The sequence below is a fragment of the Hibiscus syriacus genome, unplaced genomic scaffold (assembly GCF_006381635.1).
Source record: "Hibiscus syriacus cultivar Baekdansim isolate YM2019G1 unplaced genomic scaffold, ASM638163v2 tig00000002_pilon, whole genome shotgun sequence".
NCBI lineage: Eukaryota > Viridiplantae > Streptophyta > Magnoliopsida > Malvales > Malvaceae > Hibiscus > Hibiscus syriacus.
In genome coordinates, this window is record NW_024061752.1 from 794,061 (window position 1) to 820,492 (window position 26,432).

Genomic DNA, 26,432 nt, shown 5'->3' on the forward strand with positions numbered 1-26,432 from the left:
TAATTTACTTTTATTAATGTTAATAAATTTAAATTTATAAAAAAACAACTCATGTGCACAGTCTATTAAACCTCTAATAATCGGTATTGTATTTTTGATAGGTTTGTTCTTGATTTTAATTTTAAAATTTAATCTCTTAATCTCGAAGAGGGTATCAATAGTGTTTTAATGGTTTATACATTCATGTTGAAAGTTTAGAGCAATTATCATGAGTGTGTTGAGAGCTAATATGAACATTTATTGGACCGATTGGTTAGTTGTTTTGGACAATTAGCAACGAAGATTCTTTTTTAAGGAAAACGAGCCTCGTTAAAAACCCTCCTAATCAACACAAGGTGTTGAGCCTACAAGGGGAAATAGTGTCCAATTGCATAAATTAAATAAATCGTACATCATTTGTCACCTCCGAAAGGATAGTCTCAGGACAATCCAAGTCAAAAAATAAAAATGACAAGGATATACAAGCTCATTCGGCCAAAACATCTGCTATAGAATTGCAAGATCGTTGAATAAGAGAAACGTGAAATCTAGGACAAGCCTTAAAACATTCCTTCGCTATTCGAAGATGACAAGTCAAGGTACATAAATCTTCATCATCACGAATCAGCTTGTTCACCAAATGAGCACAATCATATTCAAAATGTACATTCACCGATTCGTTATCAAAGGCCGATGATAAAGCAGCACTAAAAGCACGAATCTCGATTAAGCCTGGATCACCAACACTGTGCATAGCCTGTACTAAACAACCCAAGACTCTCCCCCGTGGTCGCGAGCCACAACTCCAACAACAATACAACCAGAACTCGAGTCAAAAGAGTCGCCCAAATTGATCTTCACCACACCGGGAAAGAGGATGCAGCAATCACCAATTCATCCAAACTAGCAACAACACCAACAACATAACCTCGGCGATGCGTGCGAGAAGCCTCTAGAAAATCTCGATGAATAACCTGAGCATTAGCAACAAGAATCTAAGAAGGTTGTAGCATGTTATCATGAATAAACGCATTACGCCCATTCCACAAGTTCCAAAGAAATATAATCAAATAAACAAATTGTTTAATGCCCAACACAAGCAGGCAGTGCTCAAACCACAACAATGGATCATCAACAGTACAAAGAAAGACTCGAGCTGGAAAACCAGCAAGACGAATAGCCTCCTGTGAGCTTGGACACAAGCGTAAGGCATGCACCACCGTCTCGTCACTCATGTGTCACAGAGGACAGACCCCATTTGACAGACCTTGTTTCAAACGGCTACAAATAGGTAACGCCACATGAGCCACCCTCCAAGCAAGTATCTAAATCTTCGACAGAACTTGTAGCTTGGAAATAATCTTCCATGCTTTTCAGATCAGTCCCGGCACATGGAAAGGTCGTTGAAACTAATGATAACCAGAACGCACGGAATAGCAACCGGAATCATGGAAACCCCACACAATCGTATCACCCTGACTAAAAGCGATGATCACTACAATGATGTTATCTGCGTCTTTTGAACAAAACGACTGTCGCACTAAGTCTGCATTCCATCTGGCCATACTGGAGATCATGAAATCCCGGCATCGGACTTGATTGTCAATTGCATCAGCATATGTACCTACAAAGGAGAGTTTAGAGAACCCTCCCCAAGGGTACATGCATTCCCGTAGGGCTATCCCACCCGATACGCGAGAAGAGCCTTTCTCGCATCGCAAACAACATGTGATGTATCCCCTTCCAAGCAAACGAGCACTTATCACCAAGGTTGGCATGTAAGATATCCGCATCCAAGAAGTATTTGGCTTCGTAACACCGTTGCCACTAAACTATGGGGCTCTTTAATAATGTGTCGACTCCACTTTTGTCCACACACCAAGACCCAGAGCTGTCATAAAGCCCTCGGATCAAATTTCATTTTTATTGACCGTTCGCTCTCCCGTGAAAGTAGGAAGTATTCCTATCACCCTGGGTAAGGCACTGAACATGAGAGTGTTGTGCCCAATATAGTTTTTCTTTATCTAATAACGACTTAGCTCGGCCTTTGCTTTCACAAATCCTTCAAGAACAGCAGGAGAGGGATTACGTTGGAGCCTCTTATTAACAAACTCTTTTACCAACGAAAGATAAGTTGATCCGATGGGGATGGTAATTGATATTGTGTGTATCCTTTGTGGTTCTGCTAATGAGACAAGAGACCATATTTTGAATGCTCCTTTTCGATAGTCATTTGAAGGGTCGTTCTTGATTCGTGCAGGGTGCGTAGGATGATGCAAGGTTGGGTACAAGAGATTGGATGGGCTTGTGCGGTTCTCAAAGGTAAGTCTCTTATTACCCTTATTTTGAGACTTGCGTAGAGTGCTTTTATTTACTCCATTTGGTAAGAGAGAAATTATAGGACTTTTAGAAGTATTAGACGTGTTGGATACACGACTATACAAGACCAATAGAATAATATTAGACGTGTTGGATATATAGGACACTCTTATACAATCTTCATACACAATTCGAACAGGAATTAATTCCCTTGTAACGTTATAGGTGAAACATATATTAATTCCAGCATAGATTCGATAAGGACACATGATGAAGAATTTCACTGCATAAATTTAATGTACATTGTAAGCACCATTAAGTCCTCCATGTACAAAACTAGTTAGTACATAGAGAATATTGTCTCATGCTTGATGACTATATATATAGAAAATATAAGAGTTTTTTTAATCATGATAAACGGGCATAATAAATGGTATATGTTCCCTGCGGGTGCAATGAGATTTGTGGGGGCATTTAAGGTTCTGCGATGCTCTTAACTCTAATAATGGACCTGCAAATTCGAAGGAATTAAGGTCAGAGTGCAGAGGTGAGCATGGTCTACACGGTACAATAAAATAATATTGCTGCCTTGCAATACGCAGCAGTGCCATAAAGATGTTCCCTCTTATTCTTGCAACCACTGCTGAAATTTTAATTGATCCCCAGAGTTCGACCTTTAAAACACCTACGCTCGCTTCAATGTGCAATTTCTTTTTCTTTTCATTGGTTACAAATTAATTAGACAATTTTAATGTAGATACTCTAATTGGTAATCTTAAAATTGAGTAAATTGTACTACACATTCCTAAATTATGATTCATTTTTAAGTTAATTTCCAAATTTTTTAATATTTAAATTTCTTCATTAAATTATGACTTTCGTTCTATGTTGATCATTGAATTTTTTAACATTATAAACCCATCATCAAATTATGACCCTTATTCTATATTAATCCCTAAACTTTTGTATGTTTCAATTCTATCTCTGAACTTTAATTCGACACAATCATGAAATTTTAACAAAAAAAACTCAACCCACGACCCCAAAAATTTAATAAAAAGCTTGAAATATGTTATATAAAAATATTTATAAAATGAAAAAGGATATTTTAATAAATATATCATATTAAGATGAGTTTCAACTAAACTCCACCTTGACTATGAAAATTTTATGATATAAATTTAGATTTCTAGTATCCTTATTTTTTTTTAATGTTAATGATAAATTTATTATTATGATTTAATTTTAAAGGAAATCAAAAGTTTTATGCTAGATTTGTAGAGTTTAAGGTATATTTCATTGAAACTAATATCTTACTTGTCTTCATGGGCCCAAAAAAGAGTAAACTAAAAATTATAGGGTCCAACGATAATTGCTACGATGGTTGATGGCTATGGAAAATGATTGCTGACAATGGTGAGCACCGATTGAAGGTGAGGACTTTGATCAGATTCATAAGTTAAATTAATATTTTATCTAAAATTCATGGGTTAAATTAAGAATTAACCTCTTTTATTAACGTGACATATCATTAAACTAATTGCATCTAGTGTTTTAGTGACTAACACATTATAAATCGATAACAATTTGAGTAGGGGTGTTCATTTGGTTAAAACGGTGGCCGATCGAACCGAATTACCATTAATCGAATTAACTGAACTTTTTTTTCGTTAACCGTTAACCGAACCGAACTTTTTTTTGAAAATATTAACCGAACCGAATAAATTTCGGTTAATTTTTTAATTAACCGAATTTTTTTAAAATTTTCTAATTTATATAAAAAGTGAATATTTTTAATTAAAAAAACAGATTAAAATTAATTTAAATAATAAATAATTATAAAATAAAAATCTTATATGAATTTTTTAATTAATTAATATTGATTTATGTTTAAAAGTTATTGGATCTTAAATTATTAATTGGGTTTTAAATTGTTTGAGTTGAGTCCATATGTTATATATAATATATTTAAAATTTAAAATTTAATTTCGGTTAATTAACTGATTTTGAGCCGAATTAATCGTTAACCGAATTCAAAAAAATTTATTATCCGTTCCCGACCGAACTAATTCGGTGACCAACCAAATTAATCGAACTAATTCGATTCTATCGATTAATTCGATTAAAACCAAAAAAAATAAACACCCTATACTAAAATGTTATAAGTCGATAACATAATTGATGAAAATGTTCCATGTTCCCTTTCCGTTTAGGAAAGAATGCAGCGCCAAGCTTTGGTTTCTATTGAGTGCGCCACGCAAAAGGAGATTAAACTGTAACATTGAGATGGAGGGACGATGAGATTGGATCGGATCAACAGTCCACCTGCATTCGCTGCATCGCCAGTATGATCTCATCCTACCAAATTTATGTTCCTCCAGAGAATAAAATCTTTAATAAATTTATATAAACAACCTTATGATTATTGAAGAAACTTATTTATATAAATATTTTTTATGATTATCTAATATTGGAAGATAAAAGAATATTAGAAAAAAAATTAATTAATTAAATCAAAACTAACGATGAGAGCAAAGCAAAGATAAGTGTTAAGCTTCCATTATCTATACAATGAGACAACGCTGAGCTACATTAATTAAATGAATTTGGCAAAAGACAATACTGTAACACAACACTTAACAAACTTCTAATGGTATATAATCGAAATGCAATGAAAAAAAATAAAAACCCTAATTCCTGCTAATTTATTAACTAACCATCTAAGTCATAAAATGTTTTCTATCGGGGGAGGAATTAGAGCCAGAGAGCCCCTGCCTCCTTGAGAAGTGGCACCAACGTTCCATTAATATGCGACGCCATGACTCGATCCATGGAACCAATCAGCTTCCCTCCGATGAAAACAACCGGAACAGCTTGCGAGTTAACGAGTAGCCTCGTCAGAGCTCTCTCCATCTCTTCCCCTCTGGGATCCTGGTCCAGCTCGTACACCGCCGGGTTCACTCCCATTCCGCAGAACAGCCTCTTAACAGCATGGCACATGCAACAACTACTCACGCTGAATATCACGACGGCGCTCTCCGATGTCAGCTTCGCCAACCGCTCCATCGGGTCCGACCCAATGTTCCTTATTGCCATATAAGACTCACCCTGGTAATGCATTGTTATCTAAACGCACGATCACAGAAAGCAAAGATGAGTGATGGTACTTGATGGTGTCGAAAACTGTTGTCCCTTTTATAAGGGCGGGATGCGAGGACATGGTAGTTAATAAAGTGGGGTTTGTCCGTTGTTGTCGCCGCTGTTTTTGCAAAATTAAATACAGTTGTAGCCGAAGCTTTAATGGAAGCAAAGGGTGTGTGTCAGTTGCAGAAGGCGGCTTAGGTGCTTCTTCTTCTTTTGTTTTGGCAATGCACAAAAGGGTGATTTTTTATTAATATTAAGGGTAAACTATGTATTTTACTACCCACTATTCCTAAGGTTTTGTTTTGGTCACTAAACTATTTTTTTCTCTAAATCATACTTAGCGTTACATTTTGATTCCATTTTGATCATCAACCGTTAAAAAATTAACGATTAAAATGACTTGTCACTATAAAACAATGTCATATCATCATTGAGAAAAAATTTAAAAAAATTATCACATCAATAATTTTGTTTATTCATTAATGATAGATGATCAAAATGAAATTATAACATAACGTTAGTTATGAATTTGAAAATAAATTATTTAGATAACCAACACAAAATCACAAAAATATATTGATGACTAAATGCATAGTTTACCCTAAGGGGGCGTTTGGATGGAGGATTTTAACATTACTGATGGAAATGTTTTTTTCCTACTTGTGATTCTCATATTTGGATGAACAATATTTTTAATAGAGGGTAATAAAATATTACCAACAGTAGCTTTTTTTCAAATATAACCGGGAATCCTAATCTCATGGTGGGCTTAGGTATTTTTTGTTTCCCTTCAACTTAGACTAAAATGTCCTTGTCCTAAAAGATTTATTTCAAAAATACCCTTACTTTTATTTCAAAAGCTATAGTATATTATCATAACTTTATTTCAAAAATATTTCCAACCGGGAATTTTATTTATTTATTTATTTATTATCATAAATTTTTAAATATTAATTAAGATTAAAAGAATATATGATATATTTACTCTTTTAATCTACATATTTTTCTTTTAAATTTTGTAAAAAATATAAATTTTATGAATTTAAAATTTAATAAAAAAATATATAAATTAAAAATAATACAATAATATCTTTTCTATAAATTTTTATATAAATATTTTCATTTGACTGTTTGGAATTCAACTTGTTAAAAAAATATCATAAAAAACAATTTATGCATTCTAGTAATTATTTATTCCTTTAATCAAACAATGTAATCATACATTCCTGTCAAACAAACTAAATACAATAATGTAACATTCATAGTAATACGTAAGGTAATGTAACATTTCGATAATCTTATTCCCGAAAATAATGTTAGAACCAAACGCACTGTAATATTAAAGCATTCGGGTGTTTGAGACAAAGCAACAGTTTTTTTGTTTTTCTGTCGGGCGAAAACTAAAAGTGTTTTCTGTGTAGACGGCTGCTCCCGTCCTTCTTGTCGGGACGTCGGATTAATTAAGAATGCGTAAATTAAGTACAACTATTATTAATGATTGAATAAATTTCTTTTTTTTCATTATTAAAGTTTTAAAAATTATATTATAATTATTAATATTATTTTTAATAAAATAATTATTAATATTATTTTTAATAAAATAATTATTAATATTATTGATTTATGATAAAATGATGATCTAATTATTAATAAATGTTACCCAATAATAATAGTTTGATGTGTTATATCAAGGTAATTGATGTGATATTTTTTAATAAATTAATATTATTCAATTAAGTAATTTTTTTGTTAGTACTTTATTATAAGATAATGACATGTGTTATTAATTTATTAAAAAATATTAATTTATTATGAATGTCGTGTTTATTAATTTAATAAGAATGTCGTGTTTATTAATTTAATATCTCACTTCAAAATGTCATTATTCAGATAATTAACGTGACGGATTGAGTGATGGTTTTATTGTATCTTAATTTTATCAACGATTGTAACATAATTTATCCAATAAATTTTAATTTTAAAAGCTTTATTTTATTATTTTAAGATTAAATAAATTGTATAATTCTTTGGTCATGATTTTTTTCAAGGATAATTGTTTCAATTGATTATGTTTATATTATCCATGTTACTAGATACAAGTCATCTAAAAGTGTGTTAGTTTATTTTTCATTGATGCTAATCACAAATTTATTAGATGTGATGTTAGTAAAATCATTCAATAATAGTTTTTATTAATCACAATTTGATGCTAATCACAAACTTGATCCCAACTCGATCACTTGAATCGATTTACTCGACACAAGACCCGAACATAATGACTCAAGCTTGATCGAAATCCGAAATAAACTAACTAAATCAAAATTAAACATATATATAAATTTATATGCCATATTGATATAGTATTTGAAAGGGTTTTCCTAGGATAATAAAATAAATGACTTTAGTTTTAGAAAAGAAATATATAGAGATTTACCTTAAAAAAGCACACGTTCTATAGAAGCAACGAATGTACATTCTTTACGGAAATAGACATGATCGCATGTGTGTATTTCTTCTTCACATGCATCACAATAATCCGACTTTCAAAATTTTATTTTTTTTAAGTATTAATTTTGAGCCTTGTGAAATCATTCTAATGTTTTTTTTAGGAGTAATTGATTCTCAGGAGCGAATTAAAAAAAAATATTTGAGAGCGAACACACATATATTAATAACATAAAATGGGTGGAAATAATTTAATAGACATAGCAAATTTGATCCGAACCTGATTACCTGAATCGATTTACCCGATTCTAAAATCGAAATAGACTCGAATATGATGACTCAAACTTGATCTGAAGTTCAAAACAAACGATCTAAATCAAAATCGATCCAAATTTTAGCTAGATTTGTATTGATTCAAATCAAAAGCAATCTAAACTGAAAATAACTCAAATAAAAAATAACTTGAATCGAAAGTAACCCAAATTAAAAATAACTCGAACAAAAAACGGCCTAGAATAAAAATTACTCAAACTCAATAGCCCGAATCAAAAGAAATCTTCCATGGTTATAAAATTTCAAGGATATAGTTTGTTTGTAATGTCCCAAACATTACTATATGTGTGTTACTCCATGGCTACCTCCATTCCACAAAAGACTTGCTCCACAAGCATGGCACTTTTCATGTATCCTGTAATCTCTTCTGGTAACCTAGCACAAGATTCATGAATAAACCAATCATAACATCTCATGCACATATAAGTTGGACCCGTGATTTGCAGTCCACAAAACCGGCATTCTCTTTGACCTAACGTGTAAGTTCCAAAGATAAGCTTATGGTTGTGGCTGAAATGGAATAACTCTGTTTCCCTCTCCTACTCTTTCAATGTCGATGCTCCACTTGCAGAGGGTGCTTGGGTCTCACATTTCAAATCGAGCTTGAAGTCACACTCCTTGCAACGGTAAACGAAGCATGAAGAAATCCTTGACATTCATCACATAAAATAAAATCCATATCTCTAGCATAGAGGATTAGTTGGTGTTGGGGATGAAGAGGGTCATCCTAGGGTCGAGGCCGGCGCACATCGAGGTTCGTCTAGGACTGAGGCCAACGCACATCGGAGCGCACCTAGAGTGAAGGCTACCGCATATCGGGGTCTGCTTAGGGTAGAGGCCAGTGCACACCAAGGGCCACCTAAGGCCGAGGCCAGCACACATCAGGGTGCATCTAAGGTCGAGACTAACACCGACTTAGGACCCTCTCCACCTAGCAAGGCCGACCCTTTCTTGGAAAATAAGTCAGTGCGTTACTCCTTATTTGAGTAGAACTCAAACTTTAGATTCCCAATTTAAAGTAGGATTTGCATTTGTAATTAGATTAGGTTTAGCCATTGAATATAAGGAGATTTCATTATTATTATTTTAAAAAAAAGAGGCCTCCTCACCTTCATTGTACATACAAGTTTTATTGTGAATAAACTCAGGTATTCGTGTTAAAAATTGTCTATACGTGTTTCCTTTCTTTTTTTCATGTTACTCCTTGTGCTTGTCGCTGCAACAAAACCAAACCATCAAACTTAAGATTCTAAGTTGCCTTAGTGCCGAGCGATTGAGCAAGGAATCTAAGAGTTGCACGGACCAGATAACCAACAGTTTAGTCCCGTAACAAGACGCATGGGTTGGTTCAACGGGCACTCGTTAATATTTCATCAATATGGTTATAATATAAATATCCGAATTATATTTTTAATATTGTATTAAACTATGTCATTTTGGTAATTTATAAAACTTATTAAATTTCAAAAAGAAAAATAATAATAGATAGGATGATTTTTTTTGCCCTCTTATTTAATTGAGTTTCTCATTTTGACCCTTAATATATTTTATCACATCTTCCGACTCTCAAACTTTTATTTTTAATTTTTTTTTACTCAAACTTAACGAAAATAATAATAAAACTATTAAATTGACGTACATTATTTTATCCTTGAAAATATTGATGTTGATGGATTTATCCTTTTATGTCATGTTAAAAAATAAAAAATTAATTAAAAAAATATTATTAAAAAAAATAAAAAGTTATAAAAACATAAAAAACTGGTTTCTCTACATATATTATTTTCTTCGTAATTTTTTTCTCATAAATATTAAATAAAAAGTAAAACAAAAAAACAAATAAGAATTTGACGACCTCCCAAATCTTCAAGAGCCGCCTTTATCATTCAAGCTTCTCATATTTGACCCCAAGCAGCAGCACCTGTCAATCCCTGCCAAATATAGAATGCACGTCAAACATACCTCTATCGTGACAGCTAATAAAAATTTCGCCATTAAAAATATTATTAAATTAAATTAAAAATGTAAAACTTAGAATTATAAACAATTAGATTAAAGTTATTATCTTTATAATATATTTTATAATAATTAATTTAAATTAATTTATTAACATATCAAATTTTGATGTTATAAATACGAATTAATCGATTTTAACAGTTAAAAAATTACTATTATCTTTTGATATTTTGAGTTTGAGTATCACATATTCAAGGACATGAGTGTTTAATTTAAAAGAGTGAGAATCATTAAACATATATTTATCTCAATTATTCAAAAGAAAATATTTAATTCTTTTATTTTTTTTTATTCGGATAAATTCACTCTTAATCCCTATATTCCACATAACTTTTCGATTTATTTTTTGATTTTAATTTATTCAATTTTATTTTTTATACTTTTCAAACTATAAAGTCTTAATACTAATTTAAATGATAATATATTTAAATTATATGAGGTTAGAATTAGGGATGGGCACGACAGTGTTGGGTCGGATTTTTGGTTCACCCGACCCGACCTGAGAACAATGACTCTTCCACCCGATATCAGAGGCGGACTCAAGACAAAAATTCAGGGGTTGCACGAAAATTCAGGTGTATCCCAATTCCCACAAAACTGAAAATATGTGATTGATTCATGGGCTTAATGTTTACTTTTTGGGCTTGATCTATTTTTTTTAATTTTAAATAGGATATTAATTTTTTCTTATAATAAATAACAACAGTTACGCACAATATTAAAGGTGACACTTGTATTAATTTAAAAAAATTAGAAAAAAATAATATTAAGTAGACAATTTTGAGGGGTTGCCTGGGATTCTCAGGGCAACTATAAGGTCTGCCCCTGCCCGAAATCCGACCCGACCCGTATGAAACAAGATTTCACCGACCCGACCCGAAATAATAAAAAATATTATTTTTATTCAATAAAAACAATGACTTAATTTAAAAAAATAATATATAGAGGGATATTGTAATTATTCCTAAATATATAAAGTAACATTATATTTTTTTTTGGTCAGATATTTTTCACCATAAACCTGAAATCGACCCGACTCGAACCCAATTTTTTTAAAAAACCCGACCCGATCGAGTTGGATCGTCGGAATCTGTTGGGTTCGAGTCCCATGCTTATCCCTAGTTAGAATCATCAAATTTAAAAAATATAGATTAAATATATAATTTACGCATAATACACGAATTAATAATAAAAATTGATTTAATATAGGACCTTCTAATTGTACCAAAAAGTTAAGTCATTAATTTAAATCAATGATCAAATGAACTCTTATTTAAAAAATCATGATCAAATAACATCATAAAATTGCTTTAAATATTAAAAGTGCTCCTTCACAATTTTTTCACATAAAAGCTAAATTATTTTTAAATAATAACTCGTTTTTTTACATTAAAGTTTAGATAAGTGACTCCTCCACTCTAGGGACAAGATATACCTAATACCCGATTGAGATTTATATAGGAATTTATAAATTATCCATCAAAAGTGACAGTGATAGAATTTGAACTTGATCTTACAAGCTCAAATTCCTGAATCTCAACCACTTATACTAACATCTGTTGGCAAATAATAACTCATTTGATAATGGTTTTTATACTTTTCAAATAAGGACTAACTTGATTTTACAACAACAGTTTAATGATTAAATATGCAATGTATACATAACACAGGGACTAATAGAAGAGTTTAACCTTTTTATTTCTATTTGTATTCTGACACAGCGGGTGTATTAGCTTTAGCTGAGCACCGCCCTTGCCGGTTCTTTTTTGGTTCTTTCCTCGCCGTTTAATTTCCTTTCAGAAAACCCTAATTCCTGATTCTTTTTTTTCTGAATTTTACATTACCTAAAAATTAGGTACGTTCTTCTTCTCTCCTTGATCCTATTTTATTGTCCATCCATCACAGTTTAGTTCCCACTTCCCGACATCTTTTTTTTATACATTTTTTTTCTGATTCAGATTTCTCGATTTCGTTTCTCGATTTGTTTAAAAGTAATTTTGTTTCTTTTTTCTGAATCATATTTTAGATTTTGATTCTCTGGTTTATTTGTTCGAATAGATAAATCCTTCTAGTTAGTGAGTTAAAGAAGTATTTTACACTAACCAGTGCTCTAAAACTGGGAATAGTAATGGAACAATTAACAAATATGTTGTTTTGTTGATTATAGAAAAGTAAAGTGGAGGAAAGATGTTAGCAATATCAAGGCAAAGGGTGAGTTCTTGAAACTTTCCTGCTCTTTCATATACCTATGTTGACATTTCAGTTAATCTAATAGGCCATTGTTATTGTCATGGTTTTGATTTTTGTTTATATAGATCTTGGGGCAATCTTTTCAGAAGATTCGCCCTGCAGTGCCAGGATTGAGAAGTTACTCATCTGCAGCAAAACAGGTAATATTTTCACCTTTTTTATTCTTAGTGTAGTTCTATAGTTTTTTTGGGTTCGCTATTAGATATTAAGTTGCATACTACAAGTGTTCACTAATTCAGAATAGAGTATCTGTGTTCAATTTCAGCAGCTGCTCTGTATGTTACTTAAGTAACATATTCAGAAGAAAGATTGCTCAACACACACACACATATGCACGCAGTTATGGTTATCTTTATATTTGTGTTTGTTTGTATGTAGTGTGCATCATCTTGCAGTTGATGTTAAAATGGCTTTTGTGATTGCAAATCTCTGAGAGGCTTAATTTTCAAGCAAGTGTTGTCTTTTTGTTTGCTTAAGGATATTCATGTGCAGATTACAGTGAGAGAGGCATTAAACTCTGCTCTTGATGAGGAGATGTCAGCTGATCCAAAGGTCTTTTTGATGGGTGAAGAGGTGAGAAATATTAACAAAACGTTTTCTTAATCATATATTGGCTGTTCTTTTTTATTTTTAACCCCATTCTTGTGATTTTTGTTTCTTGAACTCATAAAATGCAGGTTGGAGAATATCAAGGTGCATACAAGGTTGGCATTTTCTTTGCTATGTATAATAGAGATCATAGAATTATTGCCGCATCTGTCTGAAGACTGATTTTTGTCTCCCTCTTTTGTAGATAACCAAGGGACTTTTGGAGAAGTATGGACCTGAAAGAGTTCTTGATACTCCGATTACTGAGGTTTTTATGTTTTTCCTTGCCTATGCTACTATTCCTTTGTTCAATTTATGAATTTCATTATTATTTTATTGAATGGCTAATCTCACATGCTTATTATATGTTTTATTGACGCTTTTAAATTTTCCATTGCGTTTTTCTCACTCAAGCTGCTAATTCTTATTTCACAGGCTGGTTTTACTGGGATTGGAGTTGGTGCTGCTTACTATGGTCTGAAGCCTGTAGTGGAGTTTATGACATTTAACTTCTCCATGCAGGTTAGATGATTCTGTTTGAATCTATGCTTTTTGTATGATCTTATTAGTTTGTGTGCTCCAGTATTAAGAAGTTTTGGAAACAAATTCTGAATGAATTAGCCTGCATGTCATAAAGAAGAAAATAGAGATGGTAGATTATCATGTGCTTTCTATTTTAGAAACAACGAAGTTAAAAATACTACAGTAATGTAGCGTTGTATCCTTTGAGCTTGTATGAGTGAAGTATGCATGTTTTCTTTGAAGGAACGCCTGTGGTTTAGATATACTGGCTGATTAATGAAGGATTAGAAAATTTTCGGATTTGTTATCTTTAACTTCTCTTTCTACATTCAATAAGACAGAGAAATAAGTTATTAATACATGTGGTTGTAGATTAATGGAAAGTGTAAAGGAAAGAGATTGCATATAAAATGTATTGTCACAGTTGGTTATTCTGTTATTAGCAATTGATCCCATCTTTTATGGTGCTGGTTAAAGAAGTGTATCATGCTGTTGGAATGCAAGTTTATTTGGCTACAAGTGATTCAAATTTTCTGTTTCAGTTTTATAATTCTCTTTGGTAAATGCTAATCATCAAAGAAGTAGTCTTAAGACAAGCCAAGAAATGGTTCTTCAGAAGATATCTTGAAAACTCTTCCAAGAAGATGCGTTTTGTTTAAATTTAATGATACATTAATATTGGTCGTTTTAATGGTAATAGACAAATTTAATGACTTATTTCTTCTCTTGAATGTGTTTTTATCCAATTCTTATCTTGATGCAAATGTGTCTGTCTTTTATTGCAGGCAATTGACCACATTATTAACTCTGCTGCAAAGTCCAACTACATGTCTGCTGGCCAGATATCCGTACCCATTGTTTTCAGAGGTCCTAATGGTGCCGCTGCTGGTGTTGGTGCCCAACATTCTCAGGTATGGTTTCTTCATACTGTTACTGATACTGTCACCCGTTATTTGGTTTGGTCACATACATTGTTGTTAGGTTAAGAGATATGGAGGGTGTTATTCGATGGGTAGCTAGGTCAGCTAATATTGAGGCTAATGGTTTAGCTAAGGCTGGTATTGGCTAGTTTCAATGTTTTTGTTTAGGTTGTTATTGTAAAGGGGGTGATATTGGATGTTTTTAAACATTATGTATCTTTCTGTTATCAATGAATTTTGAGGCACTCTTTTCCTCCTTCCGTTGATTAAGAAGCACCTTTTGGCGCTCCATTAATCATGAAGGGGGTTTTTAAAGAGGCCTCCTCTTCTTATCAAAAAAAAAATCCACTCTCTGTTCCTGAGAGCCTGCTGAGGTTGAAACTTGATTTATTTTGCACTAGTTATTGTTATTACAGTTTGATTATTTCCATTTTATTGAGGTGCAGCTGAGTTTCAGTACAGTAAGAAGCTTGTTTTGATTATTTGTTCTATGGTTAATATCCAGTGTTATGCTGCATGGTATGCTTCTTGTCCTGGGTTGAAAGTACTGTCACCATATAATTCTGAAGATGCTCGTGGACTGCTAAAAGCAGCTATTAGAGATCCCGACCCTGTTGTTTTCCTTGAAAATGAGTTATTGTAAGTGAATCGATAAAATGTGATTCTTATGTATTGAGCTGACAATCTACTGGTCCAATGTTCAATAAGAATTTTGATGTCTGACATTGCTGTGATATAATCATTCTTTTCAGATACGGTGAGTCATACCCCGTTTCTGATGAAGTTCTTGATTCCAGTTTTTGCCTTCCAATTGGGAAAGCTAAGGTAATGCCTGATATGATGCTCCTTAAATTTTACTCTCAAGCTGTTACTATTGCTATTATCGATGCTTACGCAATCAGTGATTCTGCTGTAACTTGTATCCTTGATGCAGCATTCTGATGGCATTAAAATTCATATTTTGACAATCTACTTTAACAGATAGAGAGAGAAGGAAAGGATGTGACTATTACAGCTTTTTCAAAAATGGTGGGCTATGCTCTTAAGGTAACGTCTTGTAAATGCAAGTGCACAACATAAAAAGAACAATCTTAGAGCAAATGGGATGTCCAGTGTCATGTTGGGTTGCTTAGTTTTCTACCTGTTTACCTCAGTTGTAATTTACCAAAAATTTAACACAATAGTACATTTTTGGCTTGTGGAGTTATCAACTAATAGACTGTTTTTTTTACAGGCGGCTGAGATACTTGAAAAGGATGGAATTTATGCCGAGGTAAAGTATAATTCAAAGAAGTGCGAGTACTTACAAGTTAATATGATCTTGTAGCTAAGACGTGCAGTTACTGATTTTGTTAAATACAGGTCATAAATTTACGTTCTATTAGACCACTAGATAGATCCACAATTAATGCATCAGTCCGGAAAACCAACAGACTAATAACCGTTGAAGAAGGGTTTCCTCAACATGGCGTTGGTGCTGAAATCTGGTTTGACTTCTTTTCTCCCGACTCATTTAGTTTCTTCTCGCCAGATATTCTGGCAACTTGTATATTTACGGAGTATACTTATATCACAGTGCATCTGTTGTGGAGGAGAGTTTTGCTTATCTTGATGCACCGGTTGAGAGAATTGCTGGAGCCGATGTCCCCATGCCATATGCAGCAAATCTGGAGAGAATGGCTGTGCCACAGGTGAGATGATTCCTTTACTCCCCTCCAGGACCCCTTCTTCCCAATGCAACCTTTACAGTTAAATCAGCTAGTTCAATGGTTGCATAGATTGATATTTCTTCGTTTATGAATTCTGCAGGTTGAAGATATTGTACGTGCTGCAAAGAGAGCGTGTTACCGATCTGTACCATTGGCTGCTACTGCCTAATTGAGCCAATCCAGGCAGGAAACTTCTCCTAATACTAGCTATTTGCATTATCATTTTGATTTAATAAAAAATTGAGGTCTTCTCTCCTAACATGATAAATGTTAGTTTTTTTCCCAGGAATCGGAAGGATACGATCATTTTGCTTTTGTGGCCACTGTTGTGCAGGGAATGCATCAGTCAATAACCGAGATTTGTTGGAAATTGTGACTTATTTGTCGTGGGAGCATATCCACTACAACCCAAAGTAGACAAAATATTATGTTCGATTTCAATAATTTTCATGGAAGGAATTCTTTCCTTTCCCCAGTCTTCTTCTCTGCCTTGTACCATTTGGACAGGACACTGAAAATCCACGCACGGCTTGTCTGGATTTCTTTAACGGTATAGAATCAAGGTTTTGTCGTGAAGGGTGTGATCTTAAAAATAGAAATTTAAGGTATATCAAAAGAAAACACAGAAAATTAAGAATGTTGTAATAGTGGTCATAAAACCAAGTTTATAAAATATAATCAAAACCTTTGTAAAAATAATTCCATAAAAATATTGATAAATGAATAATCAAAATTTGTTGTAAAATTAGTTTCAGAAAAATGTTAATAAATGAATAAATATACATCTCGGAATTTATATAATATAATTTATTAATACATTAAAATTTATCAAGTAAGACGCATATTAAAAGTTGTAAAATAGAAATATTTTAAACACCTTTACAATATTATAAGAAAATAAAATATTAAAGAATTTATGAATAAGTGTTTTAAGGAAAATAGATGACATTTATTTTTGGTATTTACATTTTTAATTTTTAATTATATAAAAAAACATTTCTTTATTGTTACGTTGTTTGATATTATAATTTATCTGATTTCTTATAATTATCTTAATTAAATTGACTAGATGGTATTAATTTCAATCAAAATTTCATTATTTTTAACAATTATACTATACGATATAATTAAAAAAATATAATTAATACTAATATTGCAAAGGGCAATGTTGAAGGAAGAGAAGAGCGGAGGAGGGATAGGATTTTGTTCTGCGGCTCCTTCAAATTCCAGATGATTGAAATCACGTAAACTATAAACATAAAATATTGATAAACAGTAATAGATTTGCTAAAGAAAATGAAGAATTCTCTGAGAAGATTACGAAATATTGCACTTCAACGGCACGGTGACGAAACCGAGGACCGAAAAGATCCTCCACCTTTGCCTCAATTCGATGAACTCGATCAAGCTTCTCAGGTCCTTTTAATTCCTTTTTTCTAATTTTCATTCGTTAGATGTTCTCTCTATGCTTTTGGAGCTCTTATTATGAATTTAACTCATTTTATTTTAATTTTTTTAATGAAACGTCAATGCGCTATCTATTAATTGCCATTCACTCGAAATCGTGGCTTGGAATGTCAACTCTCCTGAAGTTGTTTCCGTAGATAACCGAAAAGTAGTGATTATATTGTTGAGGCAAATGTGATCTATTTTGTATAATTTGCAGGAGATGCGGGACATGAGAGATTGCTACGACAGCTTACTTTCTGCAGCTGCAGCAGCTGCAAATAGTGCTTTTGGTAATGTGTTGACATGTTTCCTTTTTCTGTTTCTGCATTTGCTGTATTTCTTATTTCTGTAACTGAAATGAACTTTTTGTGTTATGAAATTCATTTGTTATGCTTTTGGAGGGTTGAACATTTTGATTTATGCAGCGAGTTACTGATTGTTCATGTTATGGTTGTATAGATATCATAGAATTATTTTAAGCTCTTTGCATGATGGCATGGTTTGTTTATTTTCCTGTAAACTAATACATTGATTTCAGCACTAGCATTATTGGCATCTAAAAATGGTACCCAACACATAAGGCTCCCTCTATATGCAGGGTATGGGGAAGGCAAGCTCTTTGTAATGATGGCATAATTTGTTGTTTTCGTAGTAATTAATTCATCGAGTTCAGCTCTAGCATTATCATCGTCTAAAATTCATATATTAGTGCACCAGTGTTCTTATATAAGCAGGGTTGGGAGAAGGTCCCAAATTATGTATCTTTCTCCCCTGTTTATATAGGGAGGCTTCCTGGGATTTGATTTTGTGACCAAGGATAACAAGTAGACACTTGACCACTGGGCCAGTCATAACCTAGCATTATTATCATCTGCTAGTTCTATATACTTGTTTCCGCGTGATGAATTTAAGTGTCCTTTTATTTTCTTTTCAAGGCCCTAGATGTTGACAATTTTGTAAATCTAACTGTGCAGTAGTGCTATAAGAATTATGGCATTGGTTAATTGATGGTAATTTATATGTTGGCTCAAGCTTAAGCATGATTATCAAACATTAATTATCTGGTATCTGATTTTGATATGGGAGATTTTGTATGCAATGGCAATCCTTAAATCACTGTTGCAGTCCTGTTTTTTTTTCCTCAGAATTCTCAGTGTCATTGAGGGAAATGGGTGATTGTCTTCTTGGAAAATCTTCACTTAATGATGATGAAGAAAGTGGTAAGCAGATATATATTATTCTACTATCGTGCTCAATGTTGCCAGTTACGTGAACAAATAGCATATAACTTTCCGTGTAAGACTTTACACTCAGGGACAAAGCTAGGATCAAATATTGAGGGGGTTAAATTGTTTTATATCAAAAGAACAAGGGTCTATTAAGTATTTAAATCTAAAAATTGGAAGGGCCAAAGGCCTTATTTGATTAATATTTAAACTAAAAAGGACCTAAAAATGCCATTATACCAAAAAATTGGGAGGGGAAATAGCCCCTCCCAACCCTAAATAGATCCATCTCTGTTTACACTTGAACTGATTTCCTTGTCAGTAAGCAAGTTTTCTACTATAAATTGCCAGTTTGAAGGTACTTTTATTTTAGTTGTCATATTGAATTTAAGAGATGAATCAGGTGAAATCTTAGCTTATTCACTTTCAGTATATCTGACATGAGGAATCTTCCTTAGTCTTTCAACCTTCAATCTCTGAAGTTCTATAATGATGCAATTATTTTATTTTACTTTATTTTTTCTAAATCTGTTATAGCATAGATGCTACTTTTACCCAGTTTGGCACGTTCAAATAGTAGTATTTGGTTTTATTAGTATTTGGTTTTAGGTGCATCATAGTAATATATAGCAGCTGACCAGTTTGAAAAGGGATATATGAAAATAAGCTGGTTTAATGCAGGTAAAGTATTATTAATGCTCGGAAAAGTACAGTTTGGACTCCAGAAACTTGTTGACAGCTATGTGAGTTTCCTCTGTTTCCTTTTTTTGTGGGTTTACAATCTGGAAGCTTTGCAAAAGTTTTCATCTTCTTTACTGTTCTAATAATTATTACTTTGTGTCCTTCAGCGATCTCATATAATCCAGACAATCACAAGCCCATCAGAGTCCCTTCTTAATGAACTTCGAACAGTTGAGGTTAGTTTGTATCGACTGTTTCATCCAATTTTGTCTAGTTCTGTATGATCTTTTACTGCATAAAGCTATTTCTGATCATTCTATCATGCAAATATTGTCACTTCCAGTTTCTCTTTTGAATCTTCATGTTAATTTAGTGCTCAATTATTTGATTGTAATTGGTTGTCCTTTTAGTGCTCTTTACTTTTCTACTTCCTGGACATGTACCTACCAAGATGTTGGCTAGGATGAGACTAACAAGTGAAGGTGATTAGGAGTACAATATTCTTTTAAGATTTATCAACCCTCTTTTGTGCTGTTAATGTGAACAACTTTGAAAGTTCGGAACCTATATATTGCCGAAGTGTGAACAAATGTGGGGAAGAGGAGCTTTCATCATATTTGTCTGTTTATTACTTCTTTCAAGTGATAGGATTTGCCAATGATGCCAAGAAATGCCTCTGTGTTCTACTTCATATTGTTCTTAAAACATATGAAACCCTTCGGATGACATCCAAAATGTTTTCAGAAGGCCTACCCCTGGGGAACTTGCTTTCTATACTGTAATCATTATAGTTTTGAGTTCATTCAAACATCTTAAGAGCTCACATAAGAATATGACATTGGATACATGATTTTCGTAGGCTTCTTTTGATATCTTAAATCTTTTTTCTTCTCTTTTTTTTTTTCCTTCTAAAGCATTGAGATATCATCTTTTTCTTAGGTATTCTGTGCATATTGTCAACAAAGCTTATATTTTCATAGCTGAATCACATTTTTTTTGTTACACAAAATACTGCACTACATATTATAGAGCCAGTTAAGCATTTAAACGATGCAACATTGACTTCCACTCCGTTGATACAGGAGATGAAGCGGCAATGTGATGAGAAAAGGTCCAACTTTTATTTATTTTTTAATAGATAAGCAGACACAGTTTATCTTTCAAGGATAATGGCTTCTGATATTTGATGAATTATCTGCAGAAACGTGTATGAGTATATGGCAATGAAACACGAAGAAACTGGAAGAACAATATATGGGAAAGGGGAGAATTTCTCCGCACAGCATTTACTAGCAGCACATGATGAATATCAGGAGGAAGCAACTTTACTTTTTTTCCGCTTGAAATCTCTAAAGCAAGGACAATCAAGAAGCCTTCTTACACAAGCAGCAAGACACCATGCTGCTCAGGTTTCTTTTCCATTTTTTCTTCTTTGTTGAACTCCTTTTATTGCTTCTGCTGTTGGTTATTGATCTATTTCCTTTTCCTTGAAATCAGCTGAACTTTTTTAAGAAGGCTCTTAAATCTCTTGAAGAAGTAGAGCCACATGTGCAGAAGATCACTGCAAAGCAGCATATTGATTACCACTTCCGTGGACTTGAAGATGATGGAGAAAATGGTGATCATGATGAAAATTATGAAAATAATGATGACGATGAGAGTAGTGAAGACGACGATGATGATGATGATGATGCTGATGACCACCATGATGGTGAATTGAGCTTCGATAATAGACAAAATGACCAACATCAGAACATATTTTCTACATCACAGCATTCAATGGAGGTGACTACTTAACTTGCTATTTCTCGTTAAGAAAAGCTAACAAACTTTTTCTTTGCAGAAATGATTTTGTGTTTTCTTCTTTTGTGTGAAATGGATCTCATTCTCCCAAGTGATATAAAGAAATCTCCATCTCACACAGCGTTCACATGCAGAAAACAAGAATCAGTTCTATTTTCACCTCTAAATGTATTAATTGTAGAATGATTTCCATTTGAATTTTTGCAGTTGGATCAAGTGGGCGTTACATTTTCCCAGGCTGCAGTTGTGGAGACTGCAAAGGTAAAGAACTTATTGTATTGTTAATTACAGTTTGCACTATGGGGTATTTATATGCACATGGAGCTTTCATGTTAGCATTTCCTGATAATATAATCCGTTCCATTTATTGCAGTTCGTACCATGTATCCATGATCTTCTAGTAATGAATCTAATGATATTGTTTTTTAACATACCAGTTTTATCTCACCACAGTTTCCCTTTAGTAATTACCATCGTATATATAGAAACTAATCATCCTAGCATACAAGGGCGAGGCTAGGAATTTTATATTTGGGGTCAGGATAAAAAAGCATCACATTGTATTTTTTTTTTGGGACTGGAGGGGAATAAATATTTTTCTATCTTTGAAGTGTAAAAGCACAACTTTAAATTTTGGAATAGTCCAGCCAGGACTCAGCCTCCTCCTCCTCCCCCCCCTCCCAAAAAAAAAATAACTACCCATGCTAGTTTCCTATCATGTTTTACTGGATATATAATGAACCATGCAAATTCAATAACCGAGTCTTATTGGTCAGTTGATTTATATCCATTGACATTTCCGAGCACAAAATATGTTCTGCTTCCACTGAAGAAACTTTATAGCCTCAAATTTTACACGGTTTTACGTTATTGGTAGTTTAGTTTACTGTTCTTTATGTTACAGGAAAATACAGGAAGAAGTCGTCACCATTCTTTTTCATGTAGAGGAGAAATAAGGAACAGCAGCCAATCAGCTCCACTTTTTTTTGAGAATAAATTTGACCCTTCCGAGAAAATGCAATCGTTATCGGCACGAAAGTTTGGCTCATATGTATTACCGATGCCAGTTGCCACAAGAGTTTCTACTGGATTAAGTAATCCAGCTCCACAGTCTCCAATGAAAAGTTTGAATGAGCAATCAAGCAATTTGTGGCATGTATCTCCGCTTGAACATAAGAAGTATGAGAGGATTTTGGGAGATGAGAAAATTTTTGGATCTGCTTCTGCTGTTATAAATGCACAGTCACTTCTCAAAGAATGCAATTGTCCTGCCTCTTCAACTCGACTACCCCCTCGAGCTAGTCTAACTGCCGCTTATTCTAAGAAAATCAAACGACATGCCTTTTCTGGTCCTTTGACAAGTAAACCCTGGCCTACCACATCTGTTGCAGTGGAGCATCCCCAATTGTTCTCTGGGCCAATTTTGAGAAATCCAATACCTCAACGGCCAGTATCATCTCCAAAAGCATCACCAAGTGCTTCCCCTACTTTTATTTCTTCACCTAAAATAAGTGAGCTTCATGAACTTCCTAGACCCCCAGCCAGTCCAGCCTCAAAGTCTTCAAGACCTTTCGTCTTGGTGGGGTATTCAGGTCCCTTGATGCCTAGAGGTCATGGGCTCTCTGCTACAAATCAATCAGTGGTGTCAAGAGCTGCCTCTCCACTGCCACAACCTCCTCAGGTTACTCGCAGTTTTTCCATACCCTCAAGCAGAGTGGTGTCATTACCTGAGTCCAAGCCACTGGAAACAGCCATCAGTTCAGGGATGTCTCAAGATATTGTCTCACCTCCTTTGACGCCGATATCTTTTTCTTGAAACCGGCCATCATCAACTACTTCACTGTTAGGTAAACAAAACACAATGCTTTTCCCCCCTTTTATCCGTTTAGAAAATCTAGCACTAAAATTATCAAAATTCCAGTAAGTTGGTTTGTACTATCGGAGAAACACTGGATGAGATAGCTTTAGCAGTTGGTTGATAATTCATTATATGGAACTTCCCATTTATCTTTCTTTTCTATTTCTGACTGTTGGTATGTGAATAATGCAGTAGCTGATTGGTTAATCTCATTCCAATACTGATTTCATTCCTTACCCACAGGTACGATTGTCAATGCCGTGTCGAACAGGTGCAGATGTGCATATTCTCCTCAATTAATTTTTCCTATAATCATTGTTATATATTTTTGCCGCATCTTGTCATCGTGATGAATGGCATGGATGCTTGCCGTGCGGTCCAAGTTTTGAGAAATTTTGTTTCTTCATGGTATTAATAGAGAATTCACTTATGTCTTATGGTATCTTATTCTCATAAGCTTATGATTAAGTTTTTCGTCTTTGCATTTTTCTTGAAATATCCACGTCCGACACATTTGACAACTTGAATATTCACCCTAACTGAGCCAAACATTACCCCAAGTTGACCAAACATCAGTGTTTGAGCCATTCCTCTAGGTATGAACCTCCTCATTGATATACCACAATGATAGGCTTGCATTTCCTGTAAATCTAATTATCACATACTGTGCTGCTCGTGTTAAAAATCTGGTCAAGTACAGGACTTACGGAATTTTAGATCGAATTAACAGTAAGCCAAGTGGACAGGATCTTTGTATGTTTCAACCAAAATAAATAAAAGAAAACATAAGTTCTGCATGAAAAGTTCTGTTATTTATTGTGGTGATGTAGGCAACAACAATATTCACAAGAGGCTTACAACCGAGTCGAATACCATAATACCACTAGTGGAATGACAATTCCAACTATATGAACTAAAAACCATTGTTTTTTATATTTGTGTAGCCAATAGTCTTTAGTAAAGCTAAGCACACAGAAATGGTTCAACAGCATAGGAAAATGCCTTTCCAGGAGTAATCATTCAGGCACAGCAAAACTCTCCTGCACCCATTGTGGCACGTCCACCACTGCACATGGATCTGATTTCTCAAAATTAGCAACCTACACCAACACCAGCAAACAGGTAAATGAATTAAAATGAAGACCAACAACGATCAAGTGGACAAAGACAGGCAAACGAGTCTCCAATTTCGATTACAATCAATAAGAATCAATCAGGCAATGCACAAACAGATAGGTTGATAATCCGAATACATTCAAACCTATACAACATTAAATTTGAACAAAATTCACATCTAATAGAACTTAAACCAGAATAATTTGTATTGAGAATCTACAAATGTATTTAATCAGATCCAGAGTTGAACTGAGATCTAAAGTTCAGATACTAGAGAAAAATGGAAGAGTGGGTGGAAAAAGAAAACAAGCCAAGACTCACCTGTTCATTGCATTTGGGGCAATGGTGATACTTATGCCAAAGGCAATCCATTGAAGGGCAAAGGAAGCAGACTCCAAGCATAAACGGTATCATGCATCCAACAACCGCTGCCAGACTAGGTTTAGATCTGAATTACACAACAAGATCTAAAGGTTTAATGGAGGATGTACTCGGCCATTACAGAACGCATAAACAATGACACCCGGATCAAAACATTCAGGGAGAATCAAAAAATGGATCAATTCTAAGCTGCCAATATGAAGAACAAAATGCAGGCTAGGGTTTTATACCTGACATGGGTGAGTCCGGAATTACCACAATAAGGGCAGTTAAAAGGAGCAGGGGTATCGCGATACATGGTTTGCTGAATCGGAATTCCCTTGGGATCGCCGTATATGGCGTTCGGCGGTACCATTCCAGCCTGGTACGGATTCACCCCGACATAGTATGGGACTCCTATGGCCGGCTGCTCTGTCTTCGACATATCTAAGTTTCTTTTGGGGCGTGTTGACTTTAATTGGCGATCTCAGGAAAAAATGATAAGAAAGTATCCTTTCCCCAATTAAGGCAGCAGTATAAACCCTAATTACAAGTTATTCGGCTGCGCTAATCACAACTTAATGTAAGCTTTGTCTTAACTCTTACGTTTAATTTAGAAGAAGGGCAAATTACATATATGATCATGATATTTGGGTAAATTTTTCTTTTTCTTATTAATCTCTTAAAAGAAATAATCTAGTCATTAATATTATCAATTTATAATAAATTAATTTTCAGACAACAAAATATTTATTTGACGTGTTAAACTAATGATTTGACATCGTTTTACTACACATTTAACTTCCTAAAATTTTAGACCGACGTTCTTCAGCTCTCATCTTCTTTAAGTGATTAACATCATAACACCACCACCACCATGAACTGAGAATTGCTCCATATCTCAAAGATACAACAGCTGACGGTCGAAAATCACCCTAACTGATGGAGCATCAACATCATGCATCGTCTGTTTTCTTCCCTCGGTTCATCCTCACCTCAACTTTTTCTCGGCAAGATAATCAGGAGCTTCCCGAGTCTCCTATTGTTAACAGATAGGAGTCTTATGTTGAAATATTTCTAGTTCTAAAGAGATTTTAAGAAAGTGTAGATTAATAAAGTGATAGAGGATATTAAGACGAGTTCATTGATGCCTAAAGTGATCGACGAATGATAGTTCTAGCAAAAATTTAAATGCGAAAAAACTGAATTTTGAAATCGAAGATAAACAAAAAAAAATGTATGTAAAATGCATAAAAATTTAGCTTCTAGTCAGAAAAAAGGGCATGTCAGTCAAATGTTTTAGAATTAAAATATCTAAATTGACATAAATAAAAGGAATTCTTATGACAGATATGTAAAAATATTTACCGGAGTCCTAATCTCAGATGGTGAGAAAGATGAAGGAAAAGAAAAGAAAAGGTGGATCGGTGTTTCCCCACTTGCCAGTATCACTGTGTGTCTGTGTTAAACTAATTGACCTATCCCATTCTATACCCATCGGCATTGCACCTCCTTTAGGCTTAGATTCCCTCCAAAGCAAACAAAATCAAAAGCTTCGTTTGTGTCCTAATGCAGCTCTGCACTAACCCATCGTCTTGTTCATTTTTCTGCTAATGTCTCTCTTCCCTAATCTTTTAGAACCGAGGAGTGTGTGTGAGGGCCTCTTATCTATCTGTCAGTGCTCACGTGTTAACCACAATACAAACAAACCTGA

The 26,432-nt window shown here is 33.7% G+C and overlaps 4 protein-coding genes across 4 annotated transcripts; 2 read left to right on the top strand and 2 right to left on the bottom strand.

The window, feature by feature from the left end:
* Positions 1–5,052: 5,052 nt before the first annotated feature.
* On the bottom strand, positions 5,053–5,445 carry LOC120200290 (glutaredoxin-C1-like). Its single transcript, XM_039201417.1, has one exon. It carries the CDS (start codon positions 5,416–5,418, stop codon positions 5,053–5,055), a length of 366 nt encoding a protein of 121 aa, XP_039057348.1. The 5' UTR covers positions 5,419–5,445.
* A 6,958-nt stretch (positions 5,446–12,403) lies between these two features.
* LOC120204134 (pyruvate dehydrogenase E1 component subunit beta-1, mitochondrial) lies at positions 12,404–16,692 on the top strand. The gene is made up of 15 exons (XM_039204265.1): positions 12,404–12,447; positions 12,552–12,626; positions 12,979–13,059; positions 13,164–13,190; positions 13,280–13,342; positions 13,510–13,596; positions 14,382–14,507; positions 15,022–15,155; positions 15,269–15,341; positions 15,498–15,563; positions 15,751–15,789; positions 15,879–16,003; positions 16,093–16,207; positions 16,326–16,408; positions 16,512–16,692. The coding sequence occupies exons 1-14, from the start codon at positions 12,424–12,426 to the stop codon at positions 16,392–16,394; spliced, it is 1,104 nt and encodes a 367-aa protein (XP_039060196.1). The 5' UTR covers positions 12,404–12,423; the 3' UTR covers positions 16,395–16,408; positions 16,512–16,692.
* A 687-nt stretch (positions 16,693–17,379) lies between these two features.
* Positions 17,380–23,579, top strand: LOC120204220 (uncharacterized protein At2g33490-like). Its single transcript, XM_039204370.1, has 11 exons — positions 17,380–17,641; positions 17,892–17,964; positions 18,820–18,894; positions 19,582–19,643; positions 19,749–19,817; positions 20,664–20,692; positions 20,783–20,990; positions 21,079–21,366; positions 21,592–21,645; positions 22,289–23,231; positions 23,486–23,579. The coding sequence occupies exons 1-10, from the start codon at positions 17,522–17,524 to the stop codon at positions 23,198–23,200; spliced, it is 1,890 nt and encodes a 629-aa protein (XP_039060301.1). The 5' UTR covers positions 17,380–17,521; the 3' UTR covers positions 23,201–23,231; positions 23,486–23,579.
* Positions 23,580–24,035: 456 nt separating this feature from the next.
* LOC120204510 (GSH-induced LITAF domain protein-like) lies at positions 24,036–25,267 on the bottom strand. The gene is made up of 3 exons (XM_039204599.1): positions 24,970–25,267; positions 24,680–24,806; positions 24,036–24,342 (listed from the first exon to the last, which is right to left on the bottom strand). The coding sequence occupies exons 1-3, from the start codon at positions 25,161–25,163 to the stop codon at positions 24,259–24,261; spliced, it is 405 nt and encodes a 134-aa protein (XP_039060530.1). The 5' UTR covers positions 25,164–25,267; the 3' UTR covers positions 24,036–24,258.
* Between the last annotated feature and the right edge of the window lie 1,165 nt (positions 25,268–26,432).